Source organism: Lutra lutra, chromosome 7 (genome assembly GCF_902655055.1).
Source record: "Lutra lutra chromosome 7, mLutLut1.2, whole genome shotgun sequence".
In the NCBI taxonomy this organism is placed as follows: Eukaryota; Metazoa; Chordata; class Mammalia; order Carnivora; family Mustelidae; genus Lutra; species Lutra lutra.
In genome coordinates, this window is record NC_062284.1 from 98553107 (window position 1) to 98572622 (window position 19516).

General features: G+C 38.2%; 1 protein-coding gene across 2 annotated transcripts in view; it reads right to left on the minus strand.

Annotated features, from left to right (window-relative positions):
* Positions 1-772: 772 nt before the first annotated feature.
* Positions 773-19516, minus strand: part of L2HGDH (L-2-hydroxyglutarate dehydrogenase) — a 45240-nt gene continuing 26496 nt past the window's right edge. For both annotated transcript variants that reach the window (XM_047736243.1, XM_047736242.1), the window contains 4 exons: positions 14515-14682; positions 13434-13591; positions 11794-11925; positions 773-2843 (listed from right to left, as the gene is read on the minus strand). In XM_047736243.1, coding sequence (XP_047592199.1) covers positions 2648-2843; positions 11794-11925; positions 13434-13591; positions 14515-14682 — 654 coding nt within the window. In that variant the 3' untranslated portion in view covers positions 773-2647. The remainder of the gene's footprint in view (positions 2844-11793; positions 11926-13433; positions 13592-14514; positions 14683-19516) is intronic.

A 19516-nucleotide genomic window follows, 5' to 3' on the forward strand; every position in this document is an offset into this window, starting at 1 on the left:
GAACTTAGAATGGCTTTGGGGAGATAACTTGAATAATCTAAGCACATCTCAAATTTTCAAAGGCAGAGATAATGTACCACTAATATTCTCCCACTGAAAGGCATTTTCAAGAAGGACTTACTCAACATTTCTCCCATTTACTCTCTCCTACTTCCTCAATTTATTTAAAGCCACAAGTGTTGCCAGTCAGAAGCAAACCAAAGCAATGCCACCGGAAACAATATATGTCATTGTCACTCACTTTCATGGTTTGTTGTTGTAGCTAACTCTGGTCCTGTTACAGTCCACCTGCTGAAAAGAAGTTGGAGCAGGCTCTCCGACAGATCATTTGCCCTATAACCCTTATGGGAAGCTTATGCCCAGAAACTCAACCCCGTAAAGCAGAACAGACCAGATTGTCTTCCTAAGAGAAACTATTTATGAAACTCCAATTTGCTTTATTGCCCCCCCATCAACCTCCTGCAAAGCATTGTGTGTTTTACATATTCTGCTATGGAACGGAAACAATGTTCCCTGGTGCTCTGGGGTATGAAGATGACACTGAGGTCAGCCACATATTGCCACCATTACCAAATGGAAAGCCATTTTCGTAAGTGGGAAGTGCTCTACTTTTTACTTAAAATATAAACCTCATTTTTTTTTCACCTTTTTTTAGTTTTTTCATTTTTTTTAAGATTGGCTGCTATTTAGAACTATGATAGTTCATGTTTCACACACCAAACATTTACTTGAATCAGAGTTTTTATGAAACTAAAAATTACGTTCACAATACTAAGGCTCATTAAAATATTTTAATATTAATTTACATTCTTCTTCTTTCAGAAGTACACAAAACTTTTAAATAGCGTATCAGTATTACACAACAAACCCAATTAATATAAATATAAAATGTTTTACAAACATAATAACCTACACATTCACTTTCAATCATTTTTTCACTTGTATTTTTTGGGGGTATAATATAGACCCAAATGGAATAGGGGTTGCTTTAATTATAGTTATTTTTTTAACTTCAGTCTTTCACAGCTTAGTATATATGCAATCTCACTGTTTATGAAATAGAGAATTGTAAAATTTTCCATCTCTTAATAGTCCTGTAATGGAACAGAAAAATATCCTGTGTGTCACATTTCTTGGAGGAATCAGTTGTTATGAAGAACCATTAGGGCTGGTTTGTTCTGTGAGTGGTTTCTGAATGCTTTCAAAACGCTCATCCCAAGTGTCAAATAATTGCCTTGTCTATACCTGGGATGTGCTACTTCTTGAACATAAGCTGGTGATACAGCCTTTCAAATTAATGGTTGAGGTAGCTCAAACAATGTAATCACTGAGGCTTGAAGTGGAAAGGAAGAAAACAGAAGTTTTTCCTATCAGTCAAAATACACATCCTTACTTATCTATCACATAGATTTGGAAAGATACGGGGAAAGAAAGAAGAATGGAAAATTAATTCTGAGAGAGCATATATATGAGGGAATGAATGAAAATGTTTCACCTACATGATGGTTCTGTAATAAAAGTTTTCCCAATCAACAGGCGGCCATAAATTCATTTATATTTCTATTTTCCAACTTTCTGAACTGCAAGAATCATTTCAACAGATACCACACACATATATACAATATTCAGTACCGGCACTGGGCCATAATTTGAAATACTCATGAAGTACACATGAATGTAAGGCACTTTTGCGGTTTACAAAAGTGAATGCCTCAAAGTTAGGTTATTTCCCCTAAATGAAGAAATATCCTCATAAAAGTTCATAGGATCCCTGAAAACTAAGTAGGCATGAATAATTAGTGATCTTGGCCAATGTTTGAGAAACTTGGTATGACTGAAAAACAGAGATATAGAGGTAAATAATTTTTAAAATTACAGAGTTCTATATATCAGTGTTAGGATCCTAAAACTGCTCTCATAAAAACCTATCAGTTCTAAATCCTAAGTTCTCTTTTCTCAACCACAAAAGACTATAAAGAGTCAGCAGGAACCACTCATAGTGAACTGCTGTTTGGATTTAGTGGTAATCCCACACTAAGTTATAAAAAGACTGGAAATAATAAAGACTTTACGTTTCTTTTGCAAAGTTATTTCTTACAAATATTATAGCTAGATAGAATCTTATTCAAACTACTTAAAAATGTGAAATTTCATATATTTTCTTTAAATCAAAAATTTTAAAATCCCAAATACAAATACTGTTGCTCCAAATAATGTGAGCTTTCCTATGACTCTTCAAAACTAAAAGGAGGTTTGCAACCTACAATATACTATATTTTCTTATTTAGCAGAGAATAAAAAGCTTAGAAATCATAAAGCCAAAAAGTTAAGGGAACAATCAATTTTTTGTGACATCATTCCCAGAAATTCTAGAAAGCCAAATCTCTAGATCATGGTTGGTAAGGACAAGTCAATAACAAAGGGATTCAGGACAGATACAACTGTACCTTGCTTCTTTATTCACAAAGTGAAAGGGGATGGACTTTAAAAAATTATTATTTCTATGTTACAGCATTCTAACAATTCAGTTGTTAGGATACCTAAAAAGGAGATTTTCAAATCATTTTCCTTAAATTAAAGGATGCAATTAGTATATTCTTATTGTTGAATATGGAAATTAAAATGCATACCTAGCTCCTTACATTATTTACAATTTAAATCTTTGTTGCACTTCATCTGCAATCATTCCAGAAATTGCAAGAGAAGAAGTAGCTGCAGGGGAGGGTGCATTTCTCACATGAAGAATGCGATTTCCAATATCTCCAACTCCTCCATCAAATACAAAATCTTCTACCAGATTTCCATCTCTATCCAGGGCTTGGGCTCTTACTCCAGCTGGACCTCTGCAAAACCAAGAGTGGTAGTCAACTGTCTGGAAGAGATAGGACACTTTACAAAACAGCGGTTTCAAAGTATTCTTAAATCAATAAAGTCTTTATTCTTCTAAATGCACAATTACGCGGAAACCCAATAGGTTTGTGTTTAGCCAAAGGCTATTAGTTTGTAGCCCGTCAAATATATCCTTAGCCTAGAGTATGTTACGTGTTACATGCCTGTCACGTAACAGTGTTAATAAATGCTTATCAAAGAATACACAAATATTTATTTATAAATATGTTTTTCCCCAAAGTAGCAGATAAAGCCACAATTAGAGCAGATAAATCCACAATTAGAACTGATGAATTAATTTGGATTTATAAGATGAATTTATTATAAAATCAGTCAATGGGAATAAATAAGTCTCTTCTAATATAAAACAATAAAAATAGGAGTTATGTATGTCAGTTGCATTCCTAAATATCCACTACAGAATTTGATTTATTTTTGCATTTTTTTTAAAGATTTTATTTATTTACTTGACAGACAGAGGTCACAAGTAGGCAGAGAGGCAGGCAGAGAGAGGGGGAAAAGCAGGCTCCCTGCTGAGCAGAGAGCCCGATGTAGGGCTCTATCCCAGGACCCTGAGATCATGACCTGAGCTGAAGGCAGAGGCTTAACCCACTGAGCCACCCAGGCGCCCTGCATTTTGTTTTGATTGTAAATTAAATTTGATGGAGAGCAGTATCTGCAAATGCCAGCAAGTTATTTTTTGTAGTTTGTTTTTATTTTCAACAGTTTAGCCTTCCCTATCAGGATAGCCTTCGATTAAATGAGATGATAGGATGGGGCGCCTGGGTGGCTCAGTGGGTTGAAGCCTCTGCCTTCGGCTCAGGTCATGGTCCCAGGGTCCTGGGATCAAGCCCCATATCGGGCTCTCTGCTCTGTGGCAAGCCTGCTTCCCCCCCCCCCCCCACCAACCCCTGCCTGCCTCTTTGCCTACTTGTGATCTCTGTCAAATAAATAAGTAAATAATCTTAAAAAAAAAAATGAGATGATAGGAAAAGCAAAAAATGAATTAACTCGGCAGCATGTTAATATGGTAAGAGCCCTTACTACTGAAAGTTCTGCTTTGTAACACTTGAGTTCCCAAATTAGTTTTTTTTAAAGATAGTTAAAACTGACAGATGAAATCCGAATAAAAATATTTGTGAATCCAAAAGTACCTCCCTTTTACAAGACTGAGCAAGGTTGTGTCATATATTGGATTCGTGTGCAACGCAGTGGCCAAGAACACCCAGATCCTAAGGGTAAGACCTAAGGCAAGCCTGCCCATCATGGAATTAACTGGCCACAGGTTGCCCGAGGCCTTCAGTCTGTTACAGATGAGCGAGCTAGACACCACTGCGGGGCTTTACGAGTCCTGAATTCTTATTGGGTGCTGAAGATTCCATGTGCAAATTCTTTGAGGTTATCCTCATTGATCCACTCCATAAAGCTATCAGAAGAAACTCTGACACCCAGCGGATCACCACACCACAAGCACAGGGAGATGTGAGGGCTGATATTTGCAGGCCGCCAGAGCCAAGAGCTGCGGCCTTAGAAAGGGTCACAAGTTCCAGCACACTATTAGAGGGTCTTGCTGTGTGGAATGGACAAGATGTGATACTCTCCAGCTCCACCATTACTGCTAATAATATCTGTAAAATTCTTACCTAATAAACAGTTAGGACAGTCATGTCCCTTAAAGTGTTCTTTGTCTGTTAAAATGAGTTGTCTGCAGATTGTTCCATGAATGCACTGGCAAAATTATGAAAGTTGAAGTACAATAATGTTTGAAGACTATTAAGTGATGGTGTATTTTGTTTCTGATAAACACTTTTGTTTTTGCTTTATCTTATTAGGGAGTTTAGATGCCAGTGTTTAAAATGCTGTTTGGTATAAGAGGTATACAATAAATTCTGTAAAAGTGGAATGCAGAAGCTAGCCATGTCATTTGTTGGTGCATGTAGTGAAACCTACTCTTTACTGGGGTGATGTAATGCTCTGCTGGTTTAGTCTCAAATGGCTGTTTTTAGAGGTCTGTTAAGAACAAGCTTTTTAGGGCGCCTGGGTGGCTCAGTGGGTTAAGCCGCTGCCTTCGGCTCAGGTCATGATCTCAGGGTTCTGGGATCGAGTCCCGCGTCGGGCTCTCTGCTCAGCAGGGAGCCTGCTTCCTCCTCTCTCTCTCTCTGCCTGCCTCTCTGCCTGCTTGTGATCTCTGTCTGTCAAATAAATAAATAAAATCTTTAATTAAAAAAAAAAAAAAAAACAAGCTTTTTAAATTGGATTTTGCTTGGAAATGTGAAGAACATCCTAATCTTTTACCATGATCACATGCAGAATAATAAAGCTAACCAGGGCCTACATTTTGAGGTTGAATCCACCATTCTACTTATATAATGGCTGCTTCTAAAAGAATGCCATCATTTTTAGGAGAATTGAATAAAGCTGTTGTAAGAGGGTTCTCTTACAAACGAAAATAAATCCTGCTTAACCTAAAAACAACAAAAAAAATTACCTCCCTTGGAACTGTCCAGAAAACGGAGTTTGAAAATAGCTGTCTTAGGGGGTACCTGGCTGGCTAAGTTGAAAAAGCAGGCAACTCTTGATCCTGAGGTTGTGAGTTCAAGTCCCATGTTAGGCATAGAGCTTACTTAAAATAATAATTAAAAAAAAGAAAGAAAGAAAGAAAGAAAGAAAGAAAGAAAGAAAGAAAGAAAGAAAGAAAGAAAGAAAACAGCTGCCTAAAACACACCATAAAGACTCAAGAAATCAGGCAAAAATATTAAACATTTGGGATTCTGGGCCAATGAAGATAAGTACTTAGGAAGACAGAAAGAACATTATAAGAGCACTGCCCTCTAATGTTATTAAGATAATGATCATAATAACTAATAACTATTATTTACTAAGTGCTTTCTCTGTACTAGGAATGCTAATTCTCACAACTATAAGAGGCTGATACCATTTCTGTTTAACAGCAAAGAAGCACAGATTAAATAACTTGCCTGAAGTTACACCGCTATAACTGTTCCTTTGTAGAGAGGTAAATAAGAACTACAACAAGAGTATATGGTTCTATAATAAGGATATATAATCTGCCCTATGGAAGCCTGCAGGGAACCTGGGCAGGGGGGTTTTGGGGTGTAAGGATTTCCAAGGAAGAATCAGATACAACACTTAGAACACAAAAAGAACCAGACTGAAGCTAACATTTCTTTGGGTAAGGACATAGATCAGCTGACACACTGTGTTATTAGCCGGCATGTGCTCCATTGTATACATTCTGTGCTTGTAGCTTATCTCAGCTCATCAGAGCAGCACTTCTCTCCTCTTTTCCCGAACAACGCTGCTGTTGCTCTTAAGAGCATCTCTGGGAGTCTTCTTGTCCTGCTCCTTTTATCTGGCAGAAAGCCAACACGTAGGGGACACACAGTGGCAAGACTAGTCATTGATGAATGATCAAAATAAAACTTTCCTCTCTTACAGAGATTTAGTTAGTACATTCCCTTGACTTCCCCTTCTAAGCAAATATAATACTGATTAACTGCAATTACAAATATGTCTATACTTAATTTACTTCTCTTACAAACACCAATTATCTTCTCAGTGTCCCCTCCAGCCCAAGTGTTCAAAGTGTAATCCAAAGTGTAAAAAACAATACGCAATATTGTTTTTCTAAGGATCTCTCTTGAGCTCAAACTAAAGTTAACTATTTAACAGGAAATGTTTAAACTACAAAATTCTTTGTGTTGCCTCTTCAGCACTTAAAGCAACTTCAGGGTTTTTCTCTGCATGATTACATATAGGCATTCCCCAACAGAACACCTCCTCTTGACATGAGCATTATAAATTGAAATTTCAGGTAAAATAAACCATGAATTTCCTAAGGGCCAATATCTTATACACCACCCCTACTTTATCCTCATGTCTAGATTTGTGCCTTGTACATACTAAGTACTCAATAAGGCTAGAAACTTTATTTTTTAATTTTTTTTAAGATTTATTTATTTATTTGATAGAGAGAGAGAGAACACAAGCAGGGGGAGTGGGAGATGGAGAAGCAGCCTTCCTGCTGAGCAGGGAGCCTGACATGGGACTCAATCCCAGGACCCTGGGATCATGACCTGAGCTGAAGGCAGATGCTTAATGACTGAGCCACCCAGGCGCCCCAACTTCTAATTTTTTTTTTTTTAAGCAGGCACTATACCCAGTGTGGAGCCCCATGTGGGGCCAGAACCCATGATCCTAAGATCAAGACCTGAGCTGATATCAAAAGTTGGACACTTAACTGATTAAGCCACCCAGGTGCTCCTTAACTGCTAATTCTTTAAAATTTTATTTTAATAGCTGAAAGAACAAGCTAGTGTATTTAATATTTGTGAATTCAGCTACATTGAGCAGTTTAGTGCTATCTGTAGCCATGTATTTTGCTATATTTACAGCTAAATTTAATGGGAATGTAAACTCTAAACCCTTAAATATGTCTAGAAACAAAAGGCATTCCTTCATCTGAAGAGTGCTGTCTTTATTGCTTTACTGTTCTGTGGCAGGCATTATCCTGTGAGCTGGAAAAGAGCTATGAAAGGCTACAATTGACATCTTTGACCAGTTCCAAACAGGACAATTAAGTATTTTATAAAACTCACCATGGGATCTACTGTTAATCTAAAAATAGAAGTTCACATGAACATATTGTATGGGGAAAGTAAACTACTCCACCTTAATTTCCAAACATGAAGGAGGGATATTTTTGTTACTAATCCTCACTCTAAATGGACTGACAGGAGAACATGGTTTTTCTATGCCCAGTTTCTGAATTTTGTTGAGAACTTGACTTGGGGATTAGAACTTTCTGAGCCTTTGTATATATTTTCTGAGGGCTTGAATAACACAAGCATTCTGTAATGGGAGTTGTGGAGTCCTATACATATTCAATCAAGATTTTAATTGTGTTATTCAAAGCTTCTAATGTTTTACCTACTTGATCTATCTTCTATCAACAGATGAGTCTTAAAATCACCACAACCGTGGATTGGTTGATTTCTGATTGCACTTATGTCCACTTTTGTTCTCTCTATTTCATATCTCTGTTATTATATGCAGCAAGTTTATATTGACCTTCTTTATCACTAATAATTTTTGCCTTAAAGTGTATTTTATCTAAAATGACTAGTACTCATCTTTCTTCTTCTTTTTTTTTTCCTTTCTAAGATTTTATTTATTGGGACACTTGGGTGGCTCAGTTGGTTAAATATCTGCCTTTGGCTCAGGTCATGATCCTAGGGTCCGGGGATTAACCCTCATCTGGGTCCTTGCTCAGTGGGGAGCCTGCTTCTCCCTCTGCCTGCTGCTCCTCCTGCTTGTACTCTCTCTCTCTCTCTGACAAATAAATCTGTTTTTTAAAAAAAGACTTCCTGAGATCATGACCTGATCCAAAACCAAGAGCTGGACACTCAATCACCTGAGCCACCCAGGTGTCCCTACTAATCTTTCTTCTAATAAGCAATCTGCCTAGCACATAGATGAAATTTTTTAATCCAACATGACAATTTCTGTTTTAACTACTAAGTATACTTACATTTATTGTAATCACTGATGATTTCTGCCATATTATTTTATGCTATTTAACCTGATTTTTCTGGCATTCACAACCACATGTATTTCAAGGGATTTTTATATTTTCTCTGGACTCTTGAGTATTTTGCAGTGCGAGGGTTGTCAAATTCTCTAGACTAGTTGTTCTCAACCAAGGGAGATTTTGCCCCCTAGAGGACGTTTGGCAATGTCTGGAGACATTTTTGGTTGTAACTACTGCTGGCATTTAGTAGGTAAAGTCCAAAGACACTGCTAAACATTCCATAATGAACTGGACAATCTCCCACAACAAAGAATTATTTGGACCAAAATTTCAATAGTGCCAAGACTGGGAAGCCTTGATCTAGATCACCTTAATTGTAGGAATGTTTGGCTTTCACCTTTGCCTTTCACAATGACATATATAGTCTTTAACTATCACTCACCATGAAAACATCTTGCCTGAAAATTTACTCTAAAATTTCCCCAAATAATTCATTTTTTTAAAATGAAATGAGGGGATCCTGGCATATGTGTCTTCATCTTTTCCACTCTTAAAGTACTAATAGATAAAAACTGTTAGATTACCATGTCAAAATTAATCACAGAAAAAATGAAAGGACTTCAGAGCTAAAATTAAGAACCTGAGAAATTGTCACTTAACAATGAGAAATTTATATACCTAGGGGAGCCTGAGTGACTCATTCAGTTAAGTGTCTGTCTTTGGCTCAGGTAATGGTCTCAGGGTGTTGGGATCGAGCCCCATGTCAGTCTCCCTGCTTGGCAGGGAGCCTGCTTCTCCCTCTCCGTCTGCCTCCACCCCCTGCTTGTGCTCTCTCTCTGTCTCGCTCTCAAATAAAATTTTGTTTTAAAGTAGAAATTTATATACCTAGTACATGTATTTGACAGAGTATAACTTTACATTCTAATCCAATGTTCATCAGTAAATTATTGCCCCAAAAGTTCTGGCTAAGCAGTAGGAAGTCAAGCTGGATGCCCTTCAGTGGCAATTTAAGGATACACTCTTAACCTAAATATCCTACTGAAAGTGTAGCTTCAGTTCTTTTGACTATCTAAAACTGCTTAATATGCTTCTGCCTCAAAATTAATGATAGAGCACTTATGGTTTTACTGCATTGAGCTGCAAGACAGGTAGGACTTGAGCTTCAAAATGTGGGAAAGTCAACTGATCTTTTATTATTATTATTTAATATTGCAGGCATATAACAAGGTACAGAGAATAACATAATAAACACCTATTTTTTCTTCTTTTTTACCAAACAGCTTAAGAAATAAAGCTCATAGATATGACAGAAGCCACCTATGGAACTCTGACCCCACCCCCTTCTCTCTCCAGAGGTAACCACTCTCTCGAATTAGATGCTTATTACTTCCATGCTTGTTACTATTTTCACATAATATATATAATCCATAAACTATATATGGTATTGTTCAAACTGATATAAATGATATCAAACATATTTTCTATAAATTCCTTTTTGCTACTGATAATTTCCTTCTTTTAATAGCTACAGGAATCAAGAGAAGGAGTGTTTGGAATCGCTGAATGTGTCCAGCTTCTCTGTCTCCAAAGAGAAATCCTCTGATTAGGTTGAATTTGTCCCTAAATGTACCTGTCTACAGAGCTGTGTGCTCTTTTCTACTACATGCTAATGAATCTGGAAAATGAAATTCACATTCTTACATCCAGATACAGGAATACTCACCAAAACCCAATTCTACAACATAAAATCCACTGGTTTAAAGAGTTTTCCCCAGGCGTCTATGAAAGGGTGGTAATGGTATATGGGTATAGTATAGAATGTATAGTATAGAATGGTATATGGGTATAGAATATGGGTAGTGAATTCACTGCAACTGTTCATATACAGAATTCACTACGTCCACCTATTGTGGGCCTTTTTGTTTTTGTTTTTTAATTTTATTTATTTATTTGAGAGACAGAGAGAGAGTTAAGAAAATGAGTGGGAGGAGAGGCAGATGGAGAAGCAGACTCACTGCTGAGCAGAAAGCACAATATAGGACTTGATCCCAGGACCCTATGATCGTGACCTGAGCTGAAGGCAGATGTTTAACCAATTGAGCTACCCAGACAACCCCACCTATTGTGTTTTTTAAGGAACATTAATAGCAGTAAAAGATACCAGATTCGACCACTCTATTTTCAGATATAAAACAGAAGAAGACTGCTAAAGCAGACCACTGAAAACACACAAGCCTTTATTTATAGGTGAGTGAAAGAAAAGAAAGCCTAGATATTTTTATCCCTTTAATTTCAGGAGGTGAGTAGAAGGAGTGAGAGAGATAAGAGTAAAAACATTAGCTGGGTTTTAATAGTTCTTCTAAGGATTCAAAGAGGCTGGTCTGAGACTGATACCTTAAGAGTCAGATTTAGACCATGACGCTCAACTCCCCTAGGGGAGACAGCTGACATGATTACTGCTCTCTTTCTAGGCAAGTTCAGCAGCTGTTACTGAGAAGAAAGACACTCAGTGCCCTAGAGATTCAGGGAGGGATGGATTCACGGACGGAGAGTACTTCAAAGTACATTGCTGATTAGGCCTAACAATAGCTTGGTCAGGGAAAATGGTGAACACCCTAAAATATCACCAAACAGAAAAAGAAAATACGCTTGGGTGATATTTAGGACAATGTACAGCTTAAGTCCAGAAAGCCTTTTATCCTTGAGAAAAAAAGTTATCCTTCCTTCTTGAGTTATTCTTCCTTGGCCACACACCCCTGCAGTACTAGGACTCAGAGTGGCTATTACCACACTACTTGCCACTTCTGGCCTGCAACTACAATTCCTGAGTGGAGCAGGATCCAAGAAAGAACAAAAGAGGGAGAAAGGAAGACGTCACGTATAGAAGTATGTCTAAAAGGTTGTAAAAAGCAATCAAAATGTAATGTTTTCTGTGTTTCTTACCTATTTAACATGGTGATCAGTGATCTATACAGAATTAAAACCAAAAGGCTTTGCAATGACAAGAGTGAGTAGCCAGGGAGATTAAAAAATTTCAGGCAAGATGTTTTTATCATGAATGACAGCTAGACATGAAGGTTAAGGTGGCATCACAATACAACTGTGGTAGACAGTTCAGTATAATGCTGTAAGGTGGTCAGAAAACTGTAAACGCATGTAGCTCAGGCACTAAGGGCCAGGATGCAGCACGGCCAGATGCCTGCACTGCAACAACTCAACAGCTTGCTGGAAAAGAGAGGGCACACAAAGATTCAGTGGGCACGCCGACTCTGCAAGTGTGCTTATGAATCACCAAGTCAGAACCACCTCCCAAGGTCATGTCCACCTTTGTAATCCTCACAGCTTTTCCTTACCTCAGTATATCACTGGTAGTAATTTCAGGGATAAACTTTTGAAGGTGCTTCACTGTTGCACTGAGAAAACAGGCTTTATACATTTCATTGACTCCATAGGAAAAATTCTGGAACACCAATTTAATCAAGCCACTGAAAGAAAAAAAATTTTATGAGAGAAAGGAATTCTTTATTACTATGAAACATCTTTACCACTATGAGATTTGGGGAGGTGGCATCACAAAAATATAGGCAAAATCAGAAAAAAAAAAACTTGTATTAAAAGTAAATCAACTTTTGGTCAATATAAGAAGGAAACTTCAAAGGAATACCTTCCAAACTTAAATTCCTAGGAATGGTTTCAAACTGGAATTCTATAAAATCTGCCAACATCAAGGTTTTCTAATACAAATGTTACACACTTTCAAAATCACACCTAAAAGGCATTAACAGTTCTTTAAGTCAGAGTCATAAAGCAAATGGAGTACCTACTTTTCTTTAGTCAGCCAGAGGTAAGATACTCCAGGTCCTCAAGCAGGACTCTACGGAGCCTGTGTATACATATATGTGTTTTCATAAGCACGCATGCTAGGAAGCCCCATCCTAAAATCTCTGTTTCAGAATCAGTGAAGGGTGAAACTTAAGAATAGCTTAACAAGCTTTCTAATGATTTTGATGTGAAAACCTCTAGAGTGCAACACTCTTAAAAGGACCAAACAAAATACCTCACTGAGTTATTTCTTACAATAATAAAGAATCTGCCATCTAGGTCAACACAATTTATTGTTAGTTTTCCACGAAAGGAAACAACTTTGTTATCAGCAATTTCTCCAGTGGTTTTCAAAATAATGGTGACTGACTTGAAATGATCTTATCAAAGTAAGCCACCTACTGATTTTGAAAGAAAGTTTTTTTTTTTTTTCAAACTCAACTAGAAGATTAGCCAAACAAGATTTGGATTGTCAGATATGTGTTTGTCTCTTGGTCTTGTTCTTTCTGACCAAGACACTACCCTGACTCATGAGAATTTTCTTTTTTCTTTCTGTTTCTCTTTTTTTAAAGATCTTATTTATTTGACAGACAGATCGAGAGCCAGAGATCACAAGCAGAGGGAATGGCAGAGGGAAAGGAAGAAGCAGGCTCATCCCTGAGCAGGGAACCTGACAAGGCTCGATCCTAGATCCCTGAGATCACAGGATCATGGGATCATGATCTGATCTGAAGGCAGATGCTTAACCATTTGAGCCACCCAGGTGCCCCAGAATTTTCATGAAGTAGTTAAAACCTTATGTTTATTCCACAAAGCTCTTAATCTGGATTAATAAAAAAATCAATATATGAATCACAAATATGAGGATTTACACAATGGAATATCAAGAAAGATAAATTTTCCCACATTAAAAAATGTAAGCATATAGGGGCGCCTGGGTGGCTCAGTGGGTTAAGCCTCTGCCTTCGGCTCAGGTCATGATCTCAGGGTCCTGGGATCGAGTCCCACATCGGGCTCTCTGCTCAGCAAGAAGCCTGCTTCCCTCTCTCTCTCTCTCTGCCTTCCTCTCCGTCTACTTGTGATCTCTCTCTGTCAAAAAAAAAAAAAAAAAAATCTTTAAAAAAAAAATGTAAGCATATAAAATATTTTTTTGTCTTGTAAATAAAGTTACCTCTTGATAATTTCATCCATAACATCTCTGGCACTGAAGTCAAAGGGTTTATAGCCTTCTCGTTTAAAGGCAAGAACCGCATTGGGCCCTAGCCAAATACTGCCGTCCATCCTAGGTGTGAAGTGAACCCCTAGGAAAGGAAACCGGCTATCTGGGACCTATGGATTTAATATGTCAAAGAGTTATCATTTCATATTACATTCTATTATACATGGAAGCACTAATCTGATAATATAAAACACTTTCTCCTGATGTATTTTAGTTGCGTTACTTTTGATCTGTTACTCAGATATTCCTTCCTATATTTACATGCTTCTGCCTAGAAATGCCACACAGGAAATAGTGATGCTATTGACATCAATATACACTGTTCCATGTGTTCCTCTTTCTGGATTAAAAAAAAAGAGAGAGAGAGCTGTCCTAGTTCAGGTTATTCCCTGCTCCCCAGCCCCTCAGCCACAATCTATGTGGCTGGCAAGTAAAATCAGAGTTACCAGTAAAAAAAACACTCATTTCTAGTATAGGCTTTTAGAAAGTGGAAATGCATTAGATTGAAGCAGATGAAATGTATGTTTTGGCACCATCCAAAAACATTAAATAGGTCAATAGCAGCAATTTCATCTGGTTCAACTTAGTAGTTTCAGAGAGAAGAATGAATTCTTCATGTAAATGGCTCTGGCTATACCATGAAACTACAGTGGCCACATCCCCTTTTCTGCACCTATCAATATTGAATTGAGAAAGTCAGCTGGGTATCTGGGCATGCTGTAAGGGAAAGTTCTCTTATGAGTGCTCCTTCCACCAGAGAGGGGGAAGAATTGGGTTCTTTCTTGATAGTCCCTCCCATAGTACACTCTGCTTTCTAGACATGCACTTGTAGGCACTTAATTACAATTTTATAACCATGATTTCAGAATAAAGATTTAGGGATTTAATGACAAAAGAAATAGGTGAAATGCTTTTCCAAAAAGCACTTCAAGACAACCCTTAATTTCTGACCCAAGTAAAAGTTTTTGTTTCATTCCCTTTTTGCCCACAACCATCTGGGGAAGGGTGAGGAGGCAGATGCATCATTACCTACCGGATAAATATTTCCTTTTACAAGATAGCATTTTTCTGGCTTTAAGAGCAGGTAATCTCCCCGGAATGGTACAATTTGAGGGTCAGGATTACAGCCACTCAATTCTGAAATACGGTCCGAGTAAAGTCCTGCACATGTCACAACGTACTGACACTGAACTTCCTCTCCCTAGTGCAAAAGAAAATAAAGAGTAGGAAGTAGAGAGGAGAATATGTCAAGGGGGGAAAAGAGATGATAGGAAAGATAGGGTATAAAAATGGCCTTTTTTCTTTTTATTTCTTTTAAAAGAGGGAATTAAGTACAAGTATCAGCAAAATAAGTTCTTCAGCATTTAGATAGCAGCTAGAAACTTATGGTACTAGCACATAAGAAGGTATCACCTTGAATTTTTTATTTAGAGGTAAAATCATTGAGCTTGTGAGGATACTTTAAGTTAGACAAACAAACACCCCTATTTTACTAAGACCTACCATAAACTTAACTATTTGTTGTAAAAAGAAGCAAACTTCACTTAAATGGATGGCTCCCACCAATATGGCCTTGTCTGTCTTTCAGATTTCTCATCTTATCTATGAGTAACTACCCTCTCACTCTCAGATTGCTTCACACTCAATAATCTTGCTCAATTCCAACCCACCAACGAATTTCTCCTTCCTGATCAATATATACTTTGTAAATTGAGGCTAGTTTTGAAATCTCATCCTTTCAATACACATTTACTGAGAACACAGACTATAGTTAAGGAGATTACTAATCTTAGGTTGCTATAATTTCCCATAAATTTTATTTTGTGATCATCTGCATATTTTTTGCTCTACCTGCCAGCATTAGCCAATTTGTCACCCTATTTCTTAAATGATTTCATTTAACCCCATTCCCTACCACATTTTAATTCCCACCTCTTCAATTCTTATAGAGTAAACAATTAGCACCTCCCTGCTCTAGGTAATTTCTTGTCCCTAGACTTCTTTCTCAGAAAACCTGTTTCTGGAGCCTCAGAGTTACCTGTCTTGACAGTTTTTCCTTCCAACTCTTACTGATTCAGACTTATTCTATCTTTACATCACATTTTGCCTCGCTAGCTACAAAGGTAAGCCTCTTTTCAAGTTCTACAACTCACACTTCTGAAAAAGTCAGATGAAACTTTTTCATAGTGAATTCAAATTAGCTAGGCTAAACCATGACAGTTTTAGGACCCTTGAAGTCAAAAGCGATAGATCAACAGAAACAAAAAAATGCTTTCTTCTAAATAGGTTAATATCTTTCCTGTTCATCTAGAGGTATACCGGAAATACAAGAAATATTTTTATGTGATATAAATCTACTAGTTCCTACTTGAAAGGTCAGCAGTTCTTTTGTTCTTGGAACATAAAACGTAAATAAGACTTATGATAAATGCAAAGATAAGAGAATTTGTAGAATGCAACAACCTACAAGTTCTCTTTTAAAATATCAGGGAACAGGGACGCCTGGGTGGCTCAGTTGGTTAAGCAGCTGCCTTCGGCTCAGGTCATGATCCCAGCGTCCTGGGATCGAGTCCCGCATCGGGCTCCTTGCTCAGCAGGAGCCTGCTTCTCCCTCTGCCTCTGCCTGCCATTCTGTCTGCCTGTGCTCGCTCGCTCTCCCTCTCTCTCTGACAAATAAATTTAAAAAAATAAATAAATAAATAAAAATAAAAAAAATTAAAAATCAGGGAACAGGGTGCTTGGGTGGCTCAGCTGGTTAAGCGACTGACTGCCTTCAGCTCAGGGCATGATCCCAGAGTCCTGGTATCGAGTCCCGCATCAGGTTCCCTGCTCCATGGGGAGTCTGCTTCTCCCTCTGACCTTCTCCCCTCTCATGCTCTCTCTCACTGTCTCTCTCTCAAATAATAAAATAAAATAAAATAAAATCTTAAAAAAAAAAATCAGGGAACAATTCCAAACAAAGAAATGACTAAATACTTTCATAGGTCCCTGAAATAATTTTATGCTAAACATGAAATAAGAATTAAAATCAGTAATACTTTAATTTCACATCCCAAATCAAAATTTAGGTAAACACTGAATGATACATTTGTTCAAACAAAAATTTCTTTAAAAAAATAAACTATGCATTTCTACAGCTATTTCAGAAGTGAAACAGACTTTTTACCCATATATAAAATATAAATCTTTAGTTAGCAAATCTTCCCCCCCAAGATTGATTGATTGATTTAAGAAATCCAGGAGGTGGAGGGGCAGAGGGAAAGGGAAGAGGGAGAATCTTAAGCAGGCTCCATGCCCAGCACAGAGCCTATGCAGGGCTTGATCTCACAACCCTGAGATCATGACCTGAGCTAAAATCAACCGACTGAGCCACCAAGGCACCCCCCAAAATTTATTCCTTTTTTTTTTTAATATTTATTTATTTGACAGAGAGAGAGAGACAGATCACAAGTAGGCAGAGAGGTAGAAGGGGAGGGGAAAGCAGGCTCCCTTTCTGAGCAGAGAGCCTGATGCGGGGCTTGATCCCAGGACCCTGAGATCATGACCTGAGCCGAAGGCAGAGGCTTAACCCACTGAGCCACCCAGGTGCCCCCCAAAATTTATTCTTAATTTAACCTCTTTTAACCTCTCACAGAAGCATAGACATTCAACTTAGTAAGTTAACTCACATTTTTAATTATATAAAAAATGTTTGGGTGCCTGGGTGACTCAGTCGGTTAAGTGCCTACCTTCTGCTCAGGTCATGATCTCGGGATCCTGGGATCAAGTCCCACATCGGGCTCCCTGGTCAGCAGGGGGTCTGCTTCTCCCCTTGCCTCCACTTCTTCCTGCTCATGATCTCTCTCTCTCTCTCAAGTAAATAAAATATTTTTAAAAATATATAAATTAAAAAATATTTAATTATATTTAACTCTACTAAAGGTAAATGCCAAAGTGAAAGGCAACAGCTATAGTAACTGTGGGTGAAATACATATTCACTGGTATCCCAGAGCCCCCTGAATATATTTCATCACATGATGCCATACTCTAGTGAAAATGGCCCTTCAATGAGGGCAGGAGCAGAAACACACTTTTAATCCTTCTTTGAATGGAGATCCTGGATGCTCTGTCAGTCACTTGGGCCACATGACCCAGCAGATCTGATGGTAATCAGGGTGTCTGTGGCAGACAGAGATGTTTTATGGAGACTTTGGTAGGTCCCTATAGGCAAATCACAACACAGAACTTTAGGATTTTGGAAGAAAGTTATATCATCCTCTGCAGATAACTGTCTTCCTTTTGAGAAAGTGCTTCTGGCTTTGACTCAACACTTGACCACAGATCACTAAGTTACCATGTGAACAATTCATTATTAACTGTATGTTGTCTGACTCACCAAGCCACAAAATTGGGTGTGTACAGCAGTACTCTGTCATCAAGGGGTAGCAGAATATACAAGATCAGGGGTGTACAGGTCCTGCAGGCACACATAAGTTACAGAGGGAGGTGGCTCTAATTCCCATGACCCCTGGTCCTGCTAAATTACTTCCTCCTTCTCAAGTTGCCCATGTGGCCCTATGGGAAGTTCTCTATGATCAGCTGACCAAGGAAGGAAAAATATAGGCCTAGTTTATAAATGTTTCTGCACAACATCCTGGCACTTGAAAGTGAACAGCTACAAACCAGAACCCCATTCAGGAGTGACCTGAAGGACTATGGTGCAGGGAAAACTTCCCAGTGGGCAGAACTTTGAACACCATACCTGTTGTTTCTCTCACCTAGTAGGAAACCTGGATAGAAGTACGGATCTATACAGCTTCATGTGCAATAACTAATCCTATGGCTGGTTGTTTAGGAAATGGAGCTCTGGAAAAAAGGTATGTGAATGGACCTCTCCAAAAAGGCTCAGAGAGTAAAGATACTGGAGTTCCATGTGAATCCTCACTGAGAGTAACCATGGCAGATGAAGATTTTGATCATCAGTAGACAAGATAACCTGCTCTATGGAAGGTAACTAGCCTCTTTCCCCAGGCACCCCCGTCCTTCCTCAATGGCTTCTTGAGCTAAACGGTCATAGCAACAAGGATGGAGGTGAGCATGCAGTCAGCAACACGGACTTACTCCCCAAGGCTGATCTGCCTATAGCCACTGCTGAATGTTCAATCCACCAACAGCAGAGATCGATAGAGCCACTGAGATGGTCCCTGGACCACTTCAATCAAAAAAAAAAAAAAAAAAAAAAAAAAAAGCCAGCACTTAGTCCTCACTGAAATAGATAGTTGTCCTGGATATAGATCGGTCTTCCCTGACTACAATGCTTCTGAGGAAACCATCTGTGAACCTACAGGATGACTTATTCACCATTATGGTATTTTGCCCAGAAGCATTAGTTCTTCTAATCAGTGAGCTTATTTTACAACAAATGAAGTATAACAGTAAGTTCTTTCTTGTGGAAATCACTGATCTGACCATTTTCTCCATCGTCCTTAACCTGCTAGGTCACAGAAAGTAGAATGGGTTTTTGAAGATACAAAACAAAACTAGCTGGCTGGCAACACCTTGCAGGGCTCGGGCAATGTCTTCCAGGATACTTTATATGATTAATATACGGTGTTGTTTCACCAAGAGCCAGGATTCACAGGTTTGGAAATCAAGAGGTAGAATGGGAGAAATGGGAATAACTCCTTACTATTACAATAATCCACTAGTGAAATTTTTGCTTTCTGTCCCCAAAATTTTGTGCTCTGATGTTTAGAAGTCTTGATTCCCAAGGGAAAAATGCTTCCATTAGAGAATAAAAAATGGTTCCATTAACCTGTAAACTGATACTGCCATACCTGACTGCTTTGGGTTCTTTGTGCCAGTGAATAAACAGGCAGAGAGGATTATTGTACTGAATGGGGAAACTGGAAATGAGTCTCAAGGAGAATTCGAGTTGCTACCATACAGAGAGCTTAGGGATGATGAAGAGAACTATGTCCTGAATATGTATCTCCTGGGGATATCTCTTAGCATTGATAGATATAAAAGTTAATGGAAACCACCACAACCCAAA